This window comes from Chrysemys picta, chromosome 25 (genome assembly GCF_011386835.1).
Source record: "Chrysemys picta bellii isolate R12L10 chromosome 25, ASM1138683v2, whole genome shotgun sequence".
Taxonomy (NCBI): domain Eukaryota; kingdom Metazoa; phylum Chordata; order Testudines; family Emydidae; genus Chrysemys; species Chrysemys picta.
In genome coordinates, this window is record NC_088815.1 from 15,540,868 (window position 1) to 15,558,729 (window position 17,862).

Consider the following 17,862-nt stretch of genomic DNA (forward strand, 5'->3'; position numbering starts at 1 on the left):
GCCGAGCCAGGACTGAACCTGGCTACCACGACTCCCAGACTGACCCCTTCCCCGGTGGGCCAGGCTGTCAGCCCTCCTTCTTCCTGCCAATGTGCCTAACCTCCAGGAGCCCCAGTTACACACACCGGCTGCAGCTGGCCATTTGGAGACCTGCTGCTGGCTGGGGGCTTTGGGAGCTGCTGGCTGGGGGCTTTGGGAGCTGCTGGCTGGGGGCTTTGGGAGCTGTGCCTCGAGTTAGCTGGTGGCGATTCTCCCCGGTCGACCCTGGTTTTATTTACGGCCCACAGAGCCTGGTGCCATGCAGGGGCTGCGCCGGGTCCATCGAAGCCGCTGGGCCAAGCGGAGAGGGCCGATCCAGCAGCGCTCGCCCCCGGCTGGGGCTGGACTCGCCCAGCCCTGAATAGGTCTAGCACTGCCCCTTTAAAAACCAATAGCTGTGAACCACTCCTGGCATTTCCAACCAATAGGATGACGGTATGCAAATATACTATGGGGAACCAGGTGGTGAGTGGCTGAGAGCTCTGATGTCACCATCTCATCTCGCACACACCCCCGGACCTGCCCTGAACTTCAGCTCACTCCAGGGGTGCCCACAGGGGAGGTGGGGCAGCGGGGCCGGGCCCCGGGGGGCACTGACCCTATCATGGAGCACTTGTCTGGCCAGCGTCAGCGCCCCCTGCAGGAGGCCAGGCACCAGCGACGCTGCTCCGCCCAGCCAAAACCCCCGACCTCAGGGGCGGCAACCCCCACGGGCATGGGCATGGGCATGGGCATGGGCCATTGCCTCATCCCCCTTCTGCCCTCCACCACAACCCCAGCTGTTGGGGGATCCCTCCTGCTGCTCTGGGATACCCGCCCCTGGGTATCACGGCCCCCCAACAGCCCTGCACCTCTTCCTCCTTCCCAGCAGGAGCAGGGGCTCCGGCCCAGTGCAGGGACCACCCCACGGGGACATGCTACAGCTGGGGCGTCCAGAGTTCAGCAGGCTCGGACACTCCCAGGATGGAGGCACAGCACAGTGGGTCAAGCAGCCTCACTGCACCCCAGCCTTCTCCTACGCTCTAGGGCCCTTTCAGCAGCCCGTCCCATGGGGTGGGAGCGGTTCTGCTGCATTCACCCCCAGGAGCCCCCAGGAACAGGAGCAGAGATTACAGCACCTTGCATGCACGCAGGGGGACTCAGATTCCCAGGGCCCGGCTGGCAGGCGAGTCTCCCCCCACCCACCCCCAGGCATCTCCTGTGGGTACCCAACTCGAGCAGCCCCATTCCAGGAGCTGAGCCCTATTCCCCTGCGGCTCTGGGGGCAAAGGACATGGAGCTAGGAACAGACCCCAGACCCCTGCGCTCCAGCCACTGCCCTAGGCTGCCTGGCCCTTCACCTTCTCTTTGTGACATCACGGCTGGTTGCCAAGGGGCCTATTGTGATGTCACAAAAAGAGGATGGGGGGGGGGGAAGCTCTGAAGCAAGAGACAGCTGGCTGGGCTGCACAGAGAGGACCCTGAATAACCCCGTCCAGCTGGGGCACGAAGGAGAGGTAGGAGCCCCTCCTCCCCCCCCTCTCCCCGCAACCTGCATCCTCCCACAAGCACCCCCAGCCAGACATGCCTTGGGGCAGCACGCCCCACAGACCCAGGAGTCCATGCCAGGCTGTATCAGGCATCCCAGCCTGTGACGGAGCTGGGAGCGGGGCAGATTTGACCTGGGAATGTTGCAGGGGGATTGCAGTGGGGATGTGGGACTTCCCTTGAAGGAAGCTACCTGAGCTGTAACCTGAGCCAGGAACGGGGGTGGGGAGAATTAACACCTTCTGCCCGGGAGACTGAACAAAGGAGAGGAGCAGCGGGAGGGGCTGGGAGTTTAGTTTCGGTTTGGGCTGGGTGGTGCAACGCAGGGAACCCCAAGCTGGGGTCTAAGCTCCCTGAACCTCCCAGAGGGACCTAATTGAGGGGGTCTGGTCGTACCTACACGTTCTGCTTGAGACTGTGTTCCTGTCCTTAAATAAACCTTCTGCTTTACTGGCTGGTTGAGAGTCGCAGTGAATCTCGGGAAGAGGGGTGCAGGGCCCTGACTCCCCCATACTCCGCAACAACTGGTGGCAGCGGTGGGATCTACTGCACCCCGTGGACGGCGCTTCCTGCAGTAAGTGACTGGGGAGCAGTAAAACGAAGGGGGATTGACGGGGACCAGGCGTGCTGAAGAGTGGGAGAGAGACGGTTATTACCTCTGGGAGTGTGTGACCAGCGAGAAGGACTTTTGCAGTAACAGGGTCCCCCGGGGGGATCGCAGCGAGTGGTCCCAGGGGCGGAGGAGTCTGCAGCTCGACCCTGGCAGAGAGGTGGTGACCTCGAGAAGGGCTGGCACACTAGGGGTCCCCCTGGGAACTGTGGGGAGCTGTGAGCACACAGGCCAGTGAGTGGCCAGCAGGAAGATGTATGCCAAGCGGCTTAAGAGCGACCTGGTGGAGCTGTGCAAGCAGAGGCGGCTGCGCATTGGGAGGCTCACCAAAGAACAGCTCATTGCCCAGCTGGAGGCGGAAGATCGCACGAATGAACTGATCCCTGTGTCTCAGGGAAGCAGCCTGGCAAATGCAGCGCAGGCACCAGTGTCTGTCCCAGCTGGGAGTGGTCAGCCGGCTGCTGAGGGCTTCCCGAGACCCCTCCTTCCTATGCCTAGGGGAGGGGTGGGGAGGAGCCCAGCAAATACCGAAGGCGCCGTGGCCCCCCCGGCCAGCAGGGGGTCCCCCCGGCGAAGCTCGCCGGCCAGCAGAGGATCCTCCCGGCGACGTTCGGCATCCGGGGAGCGGAATTGGCTGGAATGGGAGAAAGAGCTAAAACTGAGAGAGCTGGAGGATCGTGAACGACAGCGTCAGCATGAACGGGAGGAGAAAGAGAGACAGCGTCAGCGTGAACGGGAGGAGAAAGAGAGACAGCATCAGCGTGAACGGGAGGAGAAAGAGAGACAGCATCAGCGTGAACGGGAGGAGAATGAGAGACAGAGACAGGAGAATGAGAGACAGAGACAGGAGAATGAGAGACAGCGTCAGCATGACCTGGAACTGGCGAGATTGAAGGGCAGCGAACCCCCGACTGCGGTGAGTGAGGGGGGACCCAGGACTGCACGGAGCTTTGATAAGTGCATCATGGCCCCATACAAGGAGGGGGAGGACATGGATGACTTCCTGGAGGCCTTTGAGACGGCCTGCGAGCTGCACCGGGTTGATCCCACGGACAGACTCCGGGTCCTTACCCCCTTACTGGACCCCAAATCCGTGGCATTGTACCGCCAACTGGGAGAGACAGAGAAAGGGGACTACGAACTATTCAAAAAGGCCCTGCTACGAGAGTTTGGGCTGACTCCTGAGATGTACCGGGAAAGGTTCCGGAGTCAGGATAAAACCCCTGAGATCTCATACCTGCAACTAGCCGTCTGCATGGAAAGATACGCCAGCAAGTGGGCTGGTGGGGCCCAGACGAAGGAGGACCTGATTAAACTGCTGGTACTGGAGCAACTGTATGAGCGGTGCCCATCCGACCTGAGGCTGTGGTTGGTGGACAGAAAGCCAGAGAACCCGCGACACGCCGGGCAGCTGGCTGATGAGTTTGTAAAGAGCCGGTCACGGGGTGGCAGGGAGGAGCCCCAAAGGAACAGGCCCGCCGCGATGCAGAGAGAGAGTCACCCTGGGACCTCTCAAAGGGGGAATATGGGGAATCCCCTCCCACGGGGAATGCCCAGCATCAGGGACAACCGACCGGCTCGAGGGGACCCACGGGACCTGAGCTGCTATTACTGCGGCCGAAGAGGCCACGTTCGGGCCCAGTGCCCCAAGCTCAAAGACAGACTGAGCAGACCGAACCCGCACCGGGTTAACTTGGTAGAGGCCCAGACGGACGAGGGGCAGGCTTCTCACGCAAGAGGGGCTGGCAGCTTATCAACTGCTCAAGAGAGAGAAGGGCCCCCGGCCAGCTTCTCTGGGGGGCCAGATGCTCCGGATTCAAAGTTCTCCGTTTACAGGGTTGGCGCGGGGCTGTCCCTGCGGAGCGAGTGCCTTGTTCCCCTGGAGGTGGATGGGAAGAAAGTTTATGGATACTGGGACACGGGCGCAGAGGTGACACTGGCCCGGCCCGAGGTGGTGGCCCCAGATCGGGTGGTGCCCAACACCTTCCTGACCCTGACCGGGGTGGGCGGGACCCCATTCAAGGTTCCCGTAGCGAGGGTACACCTGAAATGGGGGGCCAAGGAGGGCCCCAAGGACGTGGGAGTGCACCACCATTTGCCCACTGAGGTGCTGATGGGGGGGGACCTAGAGGACTGGCCAAGCAGCCCCCAGACCGCCTTAGTCGTGACCCGTAGCCAGAGCCGGCGAGGGGCACTACGCCCTGACCTTGGGAAGGATGTCCCACCGGAGGCACCGAACCCTTCCCGGGTGGGGAGGGAACACCCAAGGACAGGCCGCGGGGTGGCTGGGGCTTCCGACCCAGCCGACGAGAGGGAGCAGGTCCCCATCCCTTCCCCAGCCGCCGAGTTCCAGGCCGAGTTGCAGAAGGACCCCTCCCTGCGGAAGCTAAGGGGCCTGGCTGACCTCAGTGTGGTACAGACCATGAGGAGAGGATGCAAGGAGAGGTTCCTGTGGGAGAAGGGGTTCCTGTACCGAGAGTGGGCTCCCCCGGGGGAAGTGGAGTCGTGGGGGATCAGGAGGCAGCTGGTGGTTCCCCAGAAGTTTCGCCACAAGCTACTGTACCTGGCCCATGACATCCCTCTCGCAGGGCACCAGGGGATCCGGCGCACCAGGCAGAGGCTGCTACAGAACTTTTACTGGCCCGGGGTCTTCACCAACGTCCGGCAGTACTGCCGATCCTGTGACCCCTGCCAGAGGGTGGGGAAGGCCCGGGACAAGGGGAAGGCAGCATTGAGACCTTTGCCCATCATAGAGGAGCCTTTCCAGAAGGTGGCCATGGACATAGTGGGACCTCTCAGCAAGACGACCCGGTCTGGGAAGAAATACATCCTGGTGGTGGTAGATTTCGCCACCCGCTACCCCGAGGCAGTGCCCTTATCGTCCATTGAAGCAGACACTGTGGCGGATGCGCTGCTGACCATTTTCAGCCGAGTGGGGTTCCCCAAGGAAGTCTTGACGGACCAAGGGTCCAACTTCATGTCGGCCCTACTCCGGTGCTTGTGGGAGAGATGTGGGGTCCGGCACAACTGGGCCTCAGCATATCACCCCCAATCCAACGGGCTGGTGGAGAGGTTCAATGGGACGCTAAAAATGATGCTGAAAACATTTATGAATCAGCACCCGCAGGACTGGGACAAGTACTTACCGCACCTGCTGTTTGCGTACAGGGAGGTACCCCAGGAGTCTACCGGGTTTTCGCCTTTCGAACTGCTATATGGAAGGCGGGTAAGGGGGCCCCTGGACCTGATGAGAGACGAATGGGAGGGGAAGGCCACTCCTGACGGAGAGTCGGTGGTGGAGTATGTCCTGACCTTCCGGGAACGACTTGCCGAGCTCATGGGCCTGGCCAGGGAGAATCTGGCCAGAGCCCAGAGGAAGCAGAAGGTCTGGTATGACCGCACAGCACGGGCCCGCGCCTTCGCCACTGGGGATCAGGTGATGGTCCTCATCCCCGTGAGGAAAAACAAACTCCAGGCCGCCTGGGAAGGGCCCTTCAAGGTAGTCAAGCAACTAAACGAGGTAAACTATGTGGTGGAGCTGTCGAACCGGGCACACCACCACCGGGTGTACCATGTGAATATGATGAAGCCATATTATGACAGGGGGAATATGGTGTTGGCCGTGTGTGGACAGTGGGAGGGGCAGGGAGATGACCCTTTAGTAGATCTATTCCCTGGGACAAGAGTTGGCTTCCCCCTGGAAGCAATTCCCCTCTCTGATCGGCTAACCCCTGCCCAGCGAGCTGAGATCGGAGGGGTGCTGCATCTGTACCAACAGCTGTTTTCCAACCAGCCTGGACGCACTAATCTGACTGTCCACCGGGTGCAGACAGGATCGCACCCGCCTATAAAATGCTCCCCCTTCCGAGCCACAGGGAAAACTGCTCAGGACCTGGAAAGAGAGGTCAATGACATGCTGGCTTTGGGGGTGATCCAGCCGTCTTCCAGCCCTTGGGCCTCGCCGGTGGTGCTGGTCCCCAAAAAGGACGGGTCGATCCGGTTCTGTGTGGACTATCGGAAGCTCAATGCCATCACTGTAGCCGATGCCTACCCCATGCCCAGGCCGGACGAGCTCCTAGACAAGCTGGGAGGTGCTCGGTACCTTACCACCATGGATCTTACAAAGGGCTATTGGCAAGTGCCGCTGGATGCAGATGCCAGGCTGAAATCGGCCTTTGTCACCCCTCTGGGGCTCTATGAGTTCCTGACCCTGCCCTTCGGCCTCAAGGGAGCGCCGGCCACCTTCCAGCGCCTGGTGGATCAGCTACTGAGGGGGATGGAGAGTTTTGCCGTGGCGTATATCGATGACATCTGTGTCTTTAGCCAGACCTGGGAGGACCACTTATCCCAGGTTAGACAAGTGCTGGACCGACTCCAGAAGGCTGGGCTGACCGTAAAACCGGAGAAGTGCAAGGTGGGGATGGCTGAGGTATCCTACCTAGGCCACCGGGTGGGAAGCGGCTGCCTAAAGCCGGAACCAGCCAAAGTGGAGGTGATCAGAGACTGGCCCGCTCCTCAAACCAAAAAGCAGGTCCAAGCCTTTATTGGGATGGCAGGGTACTATCGGAGGTTCGTGCCCCACTTTAGCGCCATAGCCGCCCCCATCACTGAGCTGTGCAAGAAGGGGAAGCCAGACAAAGTGGTCTGGACCGAGGAGTGCCAGGAGGCTCTCCGGGCGCTGAAGGAGGCTCTGGTCAGTGGCCCAGTTCTGGCAAACCCAGACTTTGACAAGCCCTTTATGGTGTTCACCGACGCCTCAGACACAGGACTGGGGGCGGTGTTAATGCAGGAGGATGAAAAGGGGGAGAGACACCCCATCGTGTACCTGAGCAAGAAGTTGCTACCCCGGGAGCAGAACTACGCGGCCATCGAGAAGGAATGCCTGGCCATGGTGTGGGCCCTCAAGAAACTAGAGCCATATCTCTTTGGGCGTCACTTCACCGTGCACACCGACCACTCTCCCCTGACCTGGCTGCACCAGATGAAAGGAGCCAACGCCAAGCTCCTGAGATGGAGCCTGCTCCTGCAGGATTATGACATGGACGTGGTCCATGTGAAGGGACGTGACAACCTAATAGCGGACGCATTGTCCCGGAGAGGGAGCCCTGAACTTCCCCAGGTCACTGGTCAGAGTGACCCCGCTCAGTTCAGTCTCGAAGGGGGGAGAGATGTGACGGAGCTGGGAGCGGGGCAGATTTGACCTGGGAATGTTGCAGGGGGATTGCAGTGGGGATGTGGGACTTCCCTTGAAGGAAGCTACCTGAGCTGTAACCTGAGCCAGGAACGGGGGTGGGGAGAATTAACACCTTCTGCCCGGGAGACTGAACAAAGGAGAGGAGCAGCGGGAGGGGCTGGGAGTTTAGTTTCGGTTTGGGCTGGGTGGTGCAACGCAGGGAACCCCAAGCTGGGGTCTAAGCTCCCTGAACCTCCCAGAGGGACCTAATTGAGGGGGTCTGGTCGTACCTACACGTTCTGCTTGAGACTGTGTTCCTGTCCTTAAATAAACCTTCTGCTTTACTGGCTGGTTGAGAGTCGCAGTGAATCTCGGGAAGAGGGGTGCAGGGCCCTGACTCCCCCATACTCCGCAACACAGCCCCATGCAGCCGGGCTGTCCCAGCACAGAGCTGTGGGGCTGGAGAGCTCTGTGCAGCTCAGAGCCAGCCCCTCCCTCGGGGGCCAGGCACGGTTTACGCCCCCGGCAGCTGGGGCTGCACCAGAAGGTGGAGCCAGGCACAGGGCATCTGGCAGCTACTTTGTCACGGGGCAGACAGGCAGGACAGGGCACGCACAGCTCAGCGGGCGGGGATGGGAGCTCCGTGCCCCCCAGCCCAGGCCCTCAGAACAGCCCAGAACCAGACCTGGCTCCAAACCCAGCCCAGCGAGGCTCCTGGGGGAAGAAAAGAAATGAACCCTGACCATGAACTCCTCCTGGAGTCCTAAGTCTACCCCCCTTTAACAGAGGAGCTGTGCAGGACAAGACCAAATCCTGCCTCGTTTGTCCACTGGGCCTTGTCTCCTTTGCGCTCTGTCTGAGCTGTGTGAACTTGGGAGGATCCCGCTGGTCCCAGAACATGGGGGTGCACGGAAAAGTAGGTCAGGCCCAGATCTAACGGGACAAAGCCCCGTGGCTGCCTAGGAACGGTGCTTTCTGCCTTTTTGGGGCCAGCCAAATTGTCTCCATATGTGTGAGCCGGGCCTGGTGGGGCCCAGCGCTGGGGGAGCCGGGGTGTTTCCGGGAAGCAGGATGGGGGGAGACCTAAAATAAATTCCAGTTGCTCCTGCAGGCTGATGGGAAAAGCAGAGCAGCGGCTTTATGGGGTTCGAGGTGATGAGTGTCAGCGGCAGAGGGAATAGCCACAAGGGACAGGAACTGGGGGGGGGGGGGCAGCCCTTCCCCCTCCCACTCCACTAACAACCCCCCATCCCCTGCTCTGCTGACAAGGAGAGGGGAGGGGCCATCTCCCCCCACGTAGAGCCCAGCTGATCAGGGGAACTGCATACCCACCCCATGGCTGTAGCCCAGGGGACAGCCCATCCCCCACCCCCCCCGCAAGCTGGGAAGGGCACTTACCACCACCAGGAGTGCAGGAAACCCGGGGGCTCCCCTAGTGTGATGTTCTTCTCCCATCGGATCTGCAAGAGAGAGGGCAGGTCACCCGAGCCGTGTTCGGACAGGGGGCCCCAGTTGGAAATGCAGCAGCAGGCACAAACCCCTGCAGCGTTCCCGTCTGCTGGCCCCCCAACTCCAGCCTGTGGGCTTGGAGCGCAGGAAGCTACCTGCCGTGGGCGACTCAGTAGGGCTGCCCCAATGCCCTGCAGCGGCACAGAACCAGCTCTGGCAGCACCCAGGTGACGCAGCCTCCACCGGACCCATCCCCACCGCACTCAGGCATCCCTCTCCCTGCCCCAGCTGCAGAACCCTATGTCCCAGCCCCCCTTGGCTGGGAGCCATGCACCTGGGGCCCCTCACCAGCCTGGGACTGCCCCCTACAAAGGGCCAATCGAAAGCTTTGGCAGCCCATGGTGCCAAAACGGCCCTGGCCCGTACGTGGGACTGGCCTGTGAGCAGGGGTGAGATGGAAGCTCTAGCAGGCAATGGGAGAGCAGCTGGGCCATGTGCCCAGGCCATCCAGGTCTTACCTCCGAGAGGAAGGTCTGTGCAGATTTCTGGGCTCCCACGTGCAGCAGGTACTCGTACACGTACAACGCCAGCCTGCGCGAGACCAGAGATGCCTCAGTCCCAGGAATGCCCCCTACCCCCCCAGCCCGCTCTGCGGCAGGATCTGGCCCCATGCAAGGGGCCCATGGGGCCAAGCCAGCCAGAGCGTTTGATCCCAGGAGGAATCGGGTTAGTTCTGTCCCGATGCCCCACAGAGCCGAGCCCCGGGGGGGGCCTGCACCCCTCCCCCACCCTTCACAGACCAGGCCACTTCGGTCAGCCTCACTGTGCTATCTGGCCTGGGAGCCCAATTCTGCCATCTCCTACCTCCAGGCACAGCTCTGCCCATGCAGGACAGGGGCTGTGGGGAGCAGTACGTGGCCAGTGCTTCCAGGAGCCCCCTGGACACCAGATTCCCCATGGGGAGAGGTTTCCTTCTCCCCTTGCCAGGAACTGGGATGCAGACAAAAGCCCCTCCCCAGGCCCAGATCTAGCATTAGCAAGCGCCTCCCAAGGGGAACCGCACGCCCTCCAGGCCCACAGGGCAGAGTCCGTCATGCTGGGACCTGTGTCTAGAGCAGGCATCATGCCAGGCTCCATGGAGCAGGGAGGCTTGGAAAAGGACTCAGACTAGACCATTCAGTGCCAGCCCACGTGCCCCAGGGGTGCCCAACTCCTGCCCCACAGAGCATGAGGGGGCTGCAGCTGGGGTTACCAACCTTTGAAATGCAGAAAGTCAGGCGCACACTCCCCCCCACAAAACAAGCCGCTGCACCCCCAGGCAACTCCGCAAACCCCTCCCCCCACTCTCGCGTGACTCAAACCCTCTCACGCCCGCGTGGGGCGCTGGCACGTTGGTGGGCAGGCAGCTGCTGTATTTGTAACCGTTTTGATCTGTTATCTCAAGCTGCAGCATCTCTGGCTGGACACCGAAACTTTCACCATTTGCTACCCAGTGTACGGTGGTGATGATGCAAATCTTTAGACCCATATTAAAAAAAACCACCACCAACCCAGCAGATTAAATTATTTTTCTGGCAACTGGCAAATCCAGAAAAAACCCAGCCAGGGGGTAACCAGCATGGGGGTTAGGGCATTCATTCTGCAACCAGCAAGGCACCCCCAGTGCCATGCGGTGCCCAGGAAGTGACACAGGGAGCGCCCTTGGGCACCAGGCTTTCCCTGCAGGGAGAGGGGTTTTCGCTGCCCCGGGCACAGCGCTGGGACCAGAGAACAGCCCCTGGGCTCACCCTGTCTGCCACAGGCCCTGACCGGCCCAGAGCCTGCACCCAGGAACACATCAGCCCGCACAGGGGGCTCTGGCTGAGGGGGGGGGGAGGGGATGGGTCCAGCGGGACGAGACACTGCACAGTCCACAGCGAACCACGCAGCCCCCCGGCACCCCACACGACCCCTGGGGCATGAGGCACAGCCAGAACCAGAGGGGAAATGCATTCCCAGCCAGGCTGTCCAAGGGAGAGTGGGGCAGCTCCGCCCAGTCCCCCCTACACCTTGGCGCTGCCCTGCCCCCCATCATGGGGCCTGCCCAGCCCTGCCACTAGCTCCTGCTCCCCCATCCATTTGCCAGCACCGCAAAGCATCAATTATTCAGAACATCCTGAGCAGGTTGAAAAGCCGCCACAATGCAAGAAAATCCGGAGCGTCAACACCACCTGCCCCCCAGACAAAGGCACCGCACGGCTGGGCTGAGGCGCGCCCCAGCAGGGAGCCCAGCAGGCCTTGCGGAGCGGGAGGTACATGCCCCTTGCTCCCCCTGCCTGGTCCCCCTCACGCACCTCACCCACAACCCCGCTCGTCTGCAGAACCCTGGCTCCCCTGGGGGCCGGTTCCCACCCTTCCTCCTGCCCCAGTGCTGACCCACAAGCCCCAGTTCTCACAACTGGCGCCTTCTCCTCACCATACCCACTCGTCCATCACTAGTGGAGGGAAGGGGGCAAGGTTTGTTTCACCCCCTGTGGCCCCAGCATGCCAGGCCAGCCCGTTCACACAGACTCACAAGGGCTGGGTGTTAAAGTGTCACCTGGGAGCAGGGGCTGATCCCTCCCCCGCAGCCCTGCCGGGTTTACAGGGGAGCCGGACAGGGCCCAACTGCTGAGCTAGTTCAGAGGGGCCAGCATGTTGGGCTTGCCAGAATCCAGGGTACCCCCGCTCCCCCAGGCGGGCAGACCCTCCGGCCCAAGGGAGGATCCGTGGGGCTGGGAAGGACATTAGGGGGATGATGAGAGACGCAGATGGACCTTTCCTAGAGCACCAAGAATTAATCCTGGACTGAGAGCACCTCCACCGCCCCCCGGCAGCCAGGGCAGGGACAAGCCAGTACCCGTCTGGCAAACCCAGAGCTATAAACGAGCGTCCCATGCAGGGCTTGGTCCCCCGGGGCCGCAGGCAGTGAAACCTCATCTGCACTGGCAACAGCTCCTGGTGTCTGAGTCCCGCCGGGTGGGGTGTTCCCAGCCAGCCCCGCCATGAAGCGATGCAGAGAGAGAGCACGAGGGGGGATTAGCAGGGAAAAGCGGGGGGCAGAGGGATAAGCTGGGGGGGGGAACTCGGCAACTTCCCCACCCATGGAACATCGTCCCTCCAGTCCCCGGGATGCAGCGAGCGCACAGGACAACAGGCTCACGGGGCACGGCTCTGCTCCTAGGGGAGGGGCCCCATGGGGAGCAGGCAGGGCACCAGTTCTATGGGGTGACGAGACCAGGGAGCTCAGACCCCTCAGCCCAGCCTGCACCGGGATGGGGGGCTGGCATTAGACACACGGGGGAGGGGCCTCCTGCTTTCCTCACAGCCCCATTGGGAGGGCACAGGGGGTATGGAACCTGCCCCCCCAGCCGTGGCCATGCCAGGAATGGACCTCCACCCAACACATGGCCAGGAGCCTTTCCCTGTGCCAGGGCTGGAGCCAGGCAGTTCAACCCCACAGCTCTCAGAACGGGGCACGGCCATCACCTCCCTACACTGCTAGCAGGTGCCCCTTGCCACGGGAGGAGCTGGGTTCCAACCAGGGCCCCGCTGGGCACACAGACATGCCATGGGGGAGAGCGCAGTGCTGGACAAATCCCTAGAGAACCGCTCCGGCTCTGCACGAGTAACCAGCTCCCCCACCAGGCTGCCTGGCCCCCGAGGGCCCCCCCCCCAAGCGTTATCGGTGCAGGAGCCTGAGGGGCCCGGCCGGCCTGCTCTGGCACATGGAGCATGACGAGGCAGGGCCGGCTGGAGAGCAGCAGCCCAGAGTAGGCAGAGATGGGAGCGTCCCCAGGGCAGAGATCCCCCCAGGTCACTCACGCTGCACAGCCCCCGGTCATGGCTAGCAGCCGGCCAGGCTCAGGATATGGCCTGTGGGTCTCCAGAGGGGAAGAGCCCAGCTCAGGTCAGGCCCTGCCCGAAAGTCCCCCTGTCCGTCCATCCTGGCTCCACAGCAGGGCCCAGCCCACGCTCCCAGCCGGGCACTGCTCATCCTCTCACCGGAGGAGCGTTCTGCATACTGGCCGTGTGCTCCCGCGGTCCTGCCAGGGCCCCCGCCCGGCATGCCAGGCAGCGGTGATTATAGGTACCACCAGCAGCCCCAGCCCAGCAGGGCCATGCATGGAGATCTCCACCCTCCCTGCTGGCTCCATCGGCTCCTGCCCAGCACCCTGGGGGTTAACACCACCGCGCGCTTCCACCAGCGCCGGGACTTAATGCCACGGGGGGCAGAGGATTAGAACAAGCCAGACGGCGCAGGAACGCCAGGCTCGAGGTAACCTCTGTGCAAGGGTAAAGACAGCCAGGATGGCAGAGGAGCCGGGGCACCTGCTTGCTCCAGCTGCGTCCCTGGAGGGGTGGGGGGCTGAAAATGGGACCATCCCACCAATGCAGGGGACGCCCCCCCCACTGCTCTGCACTGCCCCCACTGCTCTGCACTGCCCCCACTGCTCTGCACTGCCCCCCCACTGCTGGCAGTGGCAGGCCCTGATGGGAGCCGTGCATGTGGCAAGGGCTGAGCTGGCCTCGAAGCCAGCCGGGAGGGTGGGGAGCTGGGGATGTCCTGCTTGGCTCCCCGGGAGGAGCAGCTACAGGCCCCCCCGCCAGCGCTAGGCGCTGTACAGATACAGCGTGCCAGGACAGCCCGAGCCCTCCCCCAGCCCAGTACAGCTGCCCCCCAGACAGGATCGCCACACAGCCAGGTTCTCCCGGGGCCCACCTGCTTCCCTCTGAGCTGTCGCTATGGGGCTTGCAGCCCCATGGCTAGCAACAGCAGGGCTGTGACTGCAGCTCAGTGCATTGGAGGGAGGCTCCACCACACCCCAAACCTGACGCTGCAGCCTGACAAGAAATGGCCCCATGGTGCCAGGGCAGCCCAGGGGTGCGTGGGGGGGCAGGAGCCGAGGGGCTGCAAGCCGGGAGCGTGCCAGCTGGAACAGATGGTGCATGGTTTTCTAGCCCAGGACCCAGTTGCCTACACTCCCACAGGGAGCCCATCCTGCGAACAGGTCCCCTGGCCACGGCTTACCTGGCACGTGCCGTGGGCAGTTACGGAGTCTCTGGCCCTGCCATTACCAAGCTGGGGTTCACAGAGCACCCAGGGCTGGTACTGGGCTGGGCAGCGCTGCTCTTCTGGGCACATTCACTTGCATGGGGCTTCCTGGGCCGAGAAACCCCCAGGGGAACGGGCCACGTCTGGGCCCAAGCAGCAGCAGGGCCGGGCGAGGGGGGAGCAGCTTCCCACTACGCCCGACGCTCAGGCCTGGCTGGCACACGCTGGCTTCCCACCGCAGCCACCAGCGACGGAGACCTCGCTCCAGCCTCGGCCCTGGATCCCCGGCAACGCAGCCAGGAGCTCCTAGGACCGAGCCCTGTGGGCTTCCACCACTGCCTGACTGGGGAGCTGTCTGGGGCCGGGCTGGGGGCAGAGCTGGGTCTCTGGAGTTGGGGGAGCAGCGGGCAGCACGGCAGAGACCCTTGGGACGCGCTGGTCTGGGACGCCATGGCTCACAAAACCCGGGAACAAGCCTGACACCTGAGGCCCAAGCGGAGAGGACCCAGCGCAGCCTGAGCGTCTCTGCAAAGCCTTCCTCTTGGAGAGCCCGAGTGACGCGAGCATCCTTCCACCCAGACAGCCCCAGGACACAGCCTCTGACAAGAGCCAGCCCGACGCAAACCTCCCCGAAAGGGAGGGGGGTCAGACACTCCACGGAGCCCACTGGGGACGTGGAAGGAGCCCAGATACTATGGTGATGGGCGCCAGGCTAGACTTCTGGGGGCGGGGAGGCACAATCTGCAACAGCCTCATTCGAGACGGCAGGGCCGGTCCTTTTTCTCGGTGTTTGTGCCGCACACAGTACTGTGGGCAAGACCCTGCAGAGAACAACCGCTCCGCACTTCCCTGAGACAGTCCAAGGGAAAGTCTCTAGCCCCTGCTTCCCAGACCCAGATCCTCAGCTGGTGCAACCCAACCTCATCCCACTGCAGTGGGCAGAGCGACACCAGCAGACAATTCGGCCCTCATGTCGTCTTCTCCCCTCCCGGAGCAGCAGCCGGGAACGGACAAACCCTGGAGAGCCGGTGCCCACACCCGGGGGCTGGCTCCACTCCCCACCTCTGCTGGTCTGACATCTGCAGCTCCACATCTGCAGTTACCTCAGCCGCCCCCCCAGGGCACGGAGACAGGCGCACTGCTCCCCCAGCGGGGGGCGCTGCTCTGGGCTGTCTCACGGGGAGCCTCTTGCTGCAGAGGAGAGAATCAATGCAAACCACATCTCCAAGCAGGCCTGCAGCTAGCAGCACCCTCCGACCCAGACCCTTCGCCCAGCACCGCCCAGCACCAGGACGCACAAACAGGTCAGGAGGCACCAGACTGGCCTCCCATCGAAAGTGAACGGCCACCTTGGCTGGCAGCCAGGGCAGAGTCCCAGGGGCTGAAGGAGCCATGGGCGCTGAGCTCTCTTCTCTCCCCCTACGCTCCGCGAAAGGCCAAATGCTCTAGGAGACACCTGGAAGAAGTTCTTGGAGAAAGTGCTGCTGCCACTGCCCCCCACCCTATCTTCTGAGCAGGTGCCCCCCCCCCCGGAAGGCCATACTCCTCCACCCCACTCATCCTCTGCATGGAGGGAAGGCTGCAGGAGGTGGCTGGCTGGCACATGAGGGGATGCACAGACTGGAACGACCGGGGCTGGTGAGGGCAGGGGGGCCCCAGACAGTCTATATGGGGCAGATTCCCAGAGTGATGCTCTGGGGTCTCCAAGAGATCCTGGATGGTGGCACAACGCCCACCTCCCGGCCTCCCCCCAGCACAGCTCTCGCCTGCTCCGGCTACTCCAGAGAGCAGCACCTCCCACAGGCAAGGCTGGGGCCTTGGCAGGGTTCGGCTCGCTTTCAGGTGTTTTCACTTCAGTGAAAACGCTCCAATGCAAAGTTTTCCGTAAAGCAAAACAAACGAACCCAAAGCCAACAGCCCAGGGCTCACCTGTGATAACCCACCAACACAGGGAGGCCCAAAGCTCACCAGCAGCAGGGCAGCCCCGAGCCGACCCACAGAACCCTTGTCCCCAAACGCCCGAGTGCAGCGAATCCCAGCGGACTGCCATGCCCCCTCCAGGGACATCACTTCCAGCTCAGCCTCCCACCGGTCCAGGTCTAGGCTGGTGCCAGCCTCTCTGCCCCCATTCCAGGACGTCCACCTGAGAGGTCCCAGGTTCAATCCCCCCCTGCCCCATCTCCAGCCCAGGGCTCCCTGCAGTTCCACTCAGCCAGGTCTGCCCACTGCAAGTCCTACCCCTGCTCTGGAACCTCTCTCCAACACCAACCCCTATCCCTGAGCTCCTCCCAGCACCCCCACTCTGGCCTGCTGCAAGGGGACTTCACCCCCCCACAATGCTCCATTCACCAGAAAGCCCTGCCCCAGCTGCTGGGATCCACCGTTTCAGGCTTGGCTTCACGCAGCCAGGCGTGATCACCCCATGTTCCCAGGAGCTCTTGCAACTCCCCAGAGGTTCCCCAGCTCCAGCCCGGACTCACGGATCGTATTCTTCACTTTGCAGTCTCCCCAGCAGCTCCCTGGTCCCCCTCACCTCTGCCACGCCTGCCTGGCCCGGGGACTCTCCGGGCCCCCAGCCCCCTCTTTAGAGCTCAGCTGGGGGACAGATGCTCAGTCACAGGTGAACTGGCCTCGTCCCCATGACAGCTACAACAACAAAGAAGTGCATGCAGGCTCAGCCCTTACTCGGCAACCCTACAATAACAAACTGATGTGCACACAAAGTGTTGGAGGAAAACCAATGCCAGTGAGTCCAAGCGGAGATCCCAGCTTCTAAGCCATCACCACCAAGCCCAGAAAACAACGGGAACAATCGCTGGTGAGTGTCACTACGGGACTTGGCTGGGATGGGCCCCCTACGGGCAGCACTCCCCACCCGCTCCTGTCTCCTTCCAGCCCCCTCCCCGCTCTTCACACTCCTCCTGCACACCAGGGAAAGCAGAAGGGTCGTCGACGACACCCAAAGCCCCTGGTATCTCCCCCAGGCTCAGTCCCAACCTCTGACATCTCTCGCCCCAGCCTCTGCAGCAGCGGCTCCCAGCTCTGCCCGCCCCAGGTGCCCACGGGGCCAGGGCACCTAACCTAGCAGCACCAGCTGTCCTCACCAGGCACACTGGCAGCGCCAGCGCAGACACAGCAGGGGCACCGCACGGGGGGGGGGGGGGGGGGATGGCTCTGTGCTGGGAGAGTGGGCCCCGATGCCCCTGTCCAGGAGCCTGGAAGCTGGCATGGGCCACATACAGCCAGCCAGCTCTGAACTCCAGCCCGGAGACGAGAAGACCAGGGCTCCCAGCCCATGGCCCCAATCCTGCAGTGAGTAAACTCGCCTGAGTAGCTGCACTGACTCCAATGCAGTCACCCCCTATGTGCAGCTAACCCTGTGTGGAGCCCAGCCAGCCGGGGGAACCGACCGCCCACCCCCTCCCTCCCGAGTTACTAAACCAGGCCGGGGTCTGGAACCGCAGGCCCCGTGGCAGGTCACTCACTCTTCTCGCCATTCCCTCCGCCTAGGGAGCTGGGACCCCACATCTCACAACCCGCAGCACCGCTGAGCCAGCCTGCAATCCCCCCACCCCCCAGAATGGTCATGTCATGGAACAGACCCTCTCCCCTGGATTCCAGATACAAGCCAGAGACATTTCAATGGGGCCGGGGAACCCCCCCAGGGGCCAGGCTGGGCTTGGTCCCTCAGCCCCCCTGGCCTGGCATCGCCTGGGAAAGGGAGCAGAACAGGGTCTTGCACTGACCTGCCAGGGAGACGTGGTGACAAACGGACACGCACAGGGCAGGCAGACGGACAGACACACACAGGCAAAGAGCCCCCCCAGGCTGACTGCTGTGCTTGTAGGAGGCGCGTCCCTGGCTCTCAAGGAGCCGCTTTTATGAACGAGCGAGTGACAGCGCGAGGACGGATCCAGCAGCAGCCGCTAAGATGCTGCTCACCTGTTCCCGAGTCAGCGCGGCTGCTTGGCTGCTTCAACGGGAAAGACC

At 62.8% G+C, this 17,862-nt stretch overlaps 1 protein-coding gene across 4 annotated transcripts in view; it reads right to left on the reverse strand.

Annotated features, from left to right (window-relative positions):
* The window catches only part of SSBP4 (single stranded DNA binding protein 4), a 70,665-nt gene that overhangs the window by 37,273 nt on the left and 15,530 nt on the right, over positions 1–17,862 (reverse strand). For 2 of the 4 annotated variants that reach the window (XM_065578127.1, XM_065578128.1), the window contains exons 2-3: positions 9,317–9,389; positions 8,748–8,809 (exon numbers count right to left, since the gene is read on the reverse strand). In XM_065578127.1, coding sequence (XP_065434199.1) covers positions 8,748–8,809; positions 9,317–9,389 — 135 coding nt within the window. Of the gene's footprint in view, positions 1–8,747; positions 8,810–9,316; positions 9,390–9,662; positions 9,848–13,523; positions 13,697–17,862 lie in introns of those variants that run through there. The other 2 variants (XM_065578125.1, XM_024108180.3) reach the window with 2 other exon arrangements.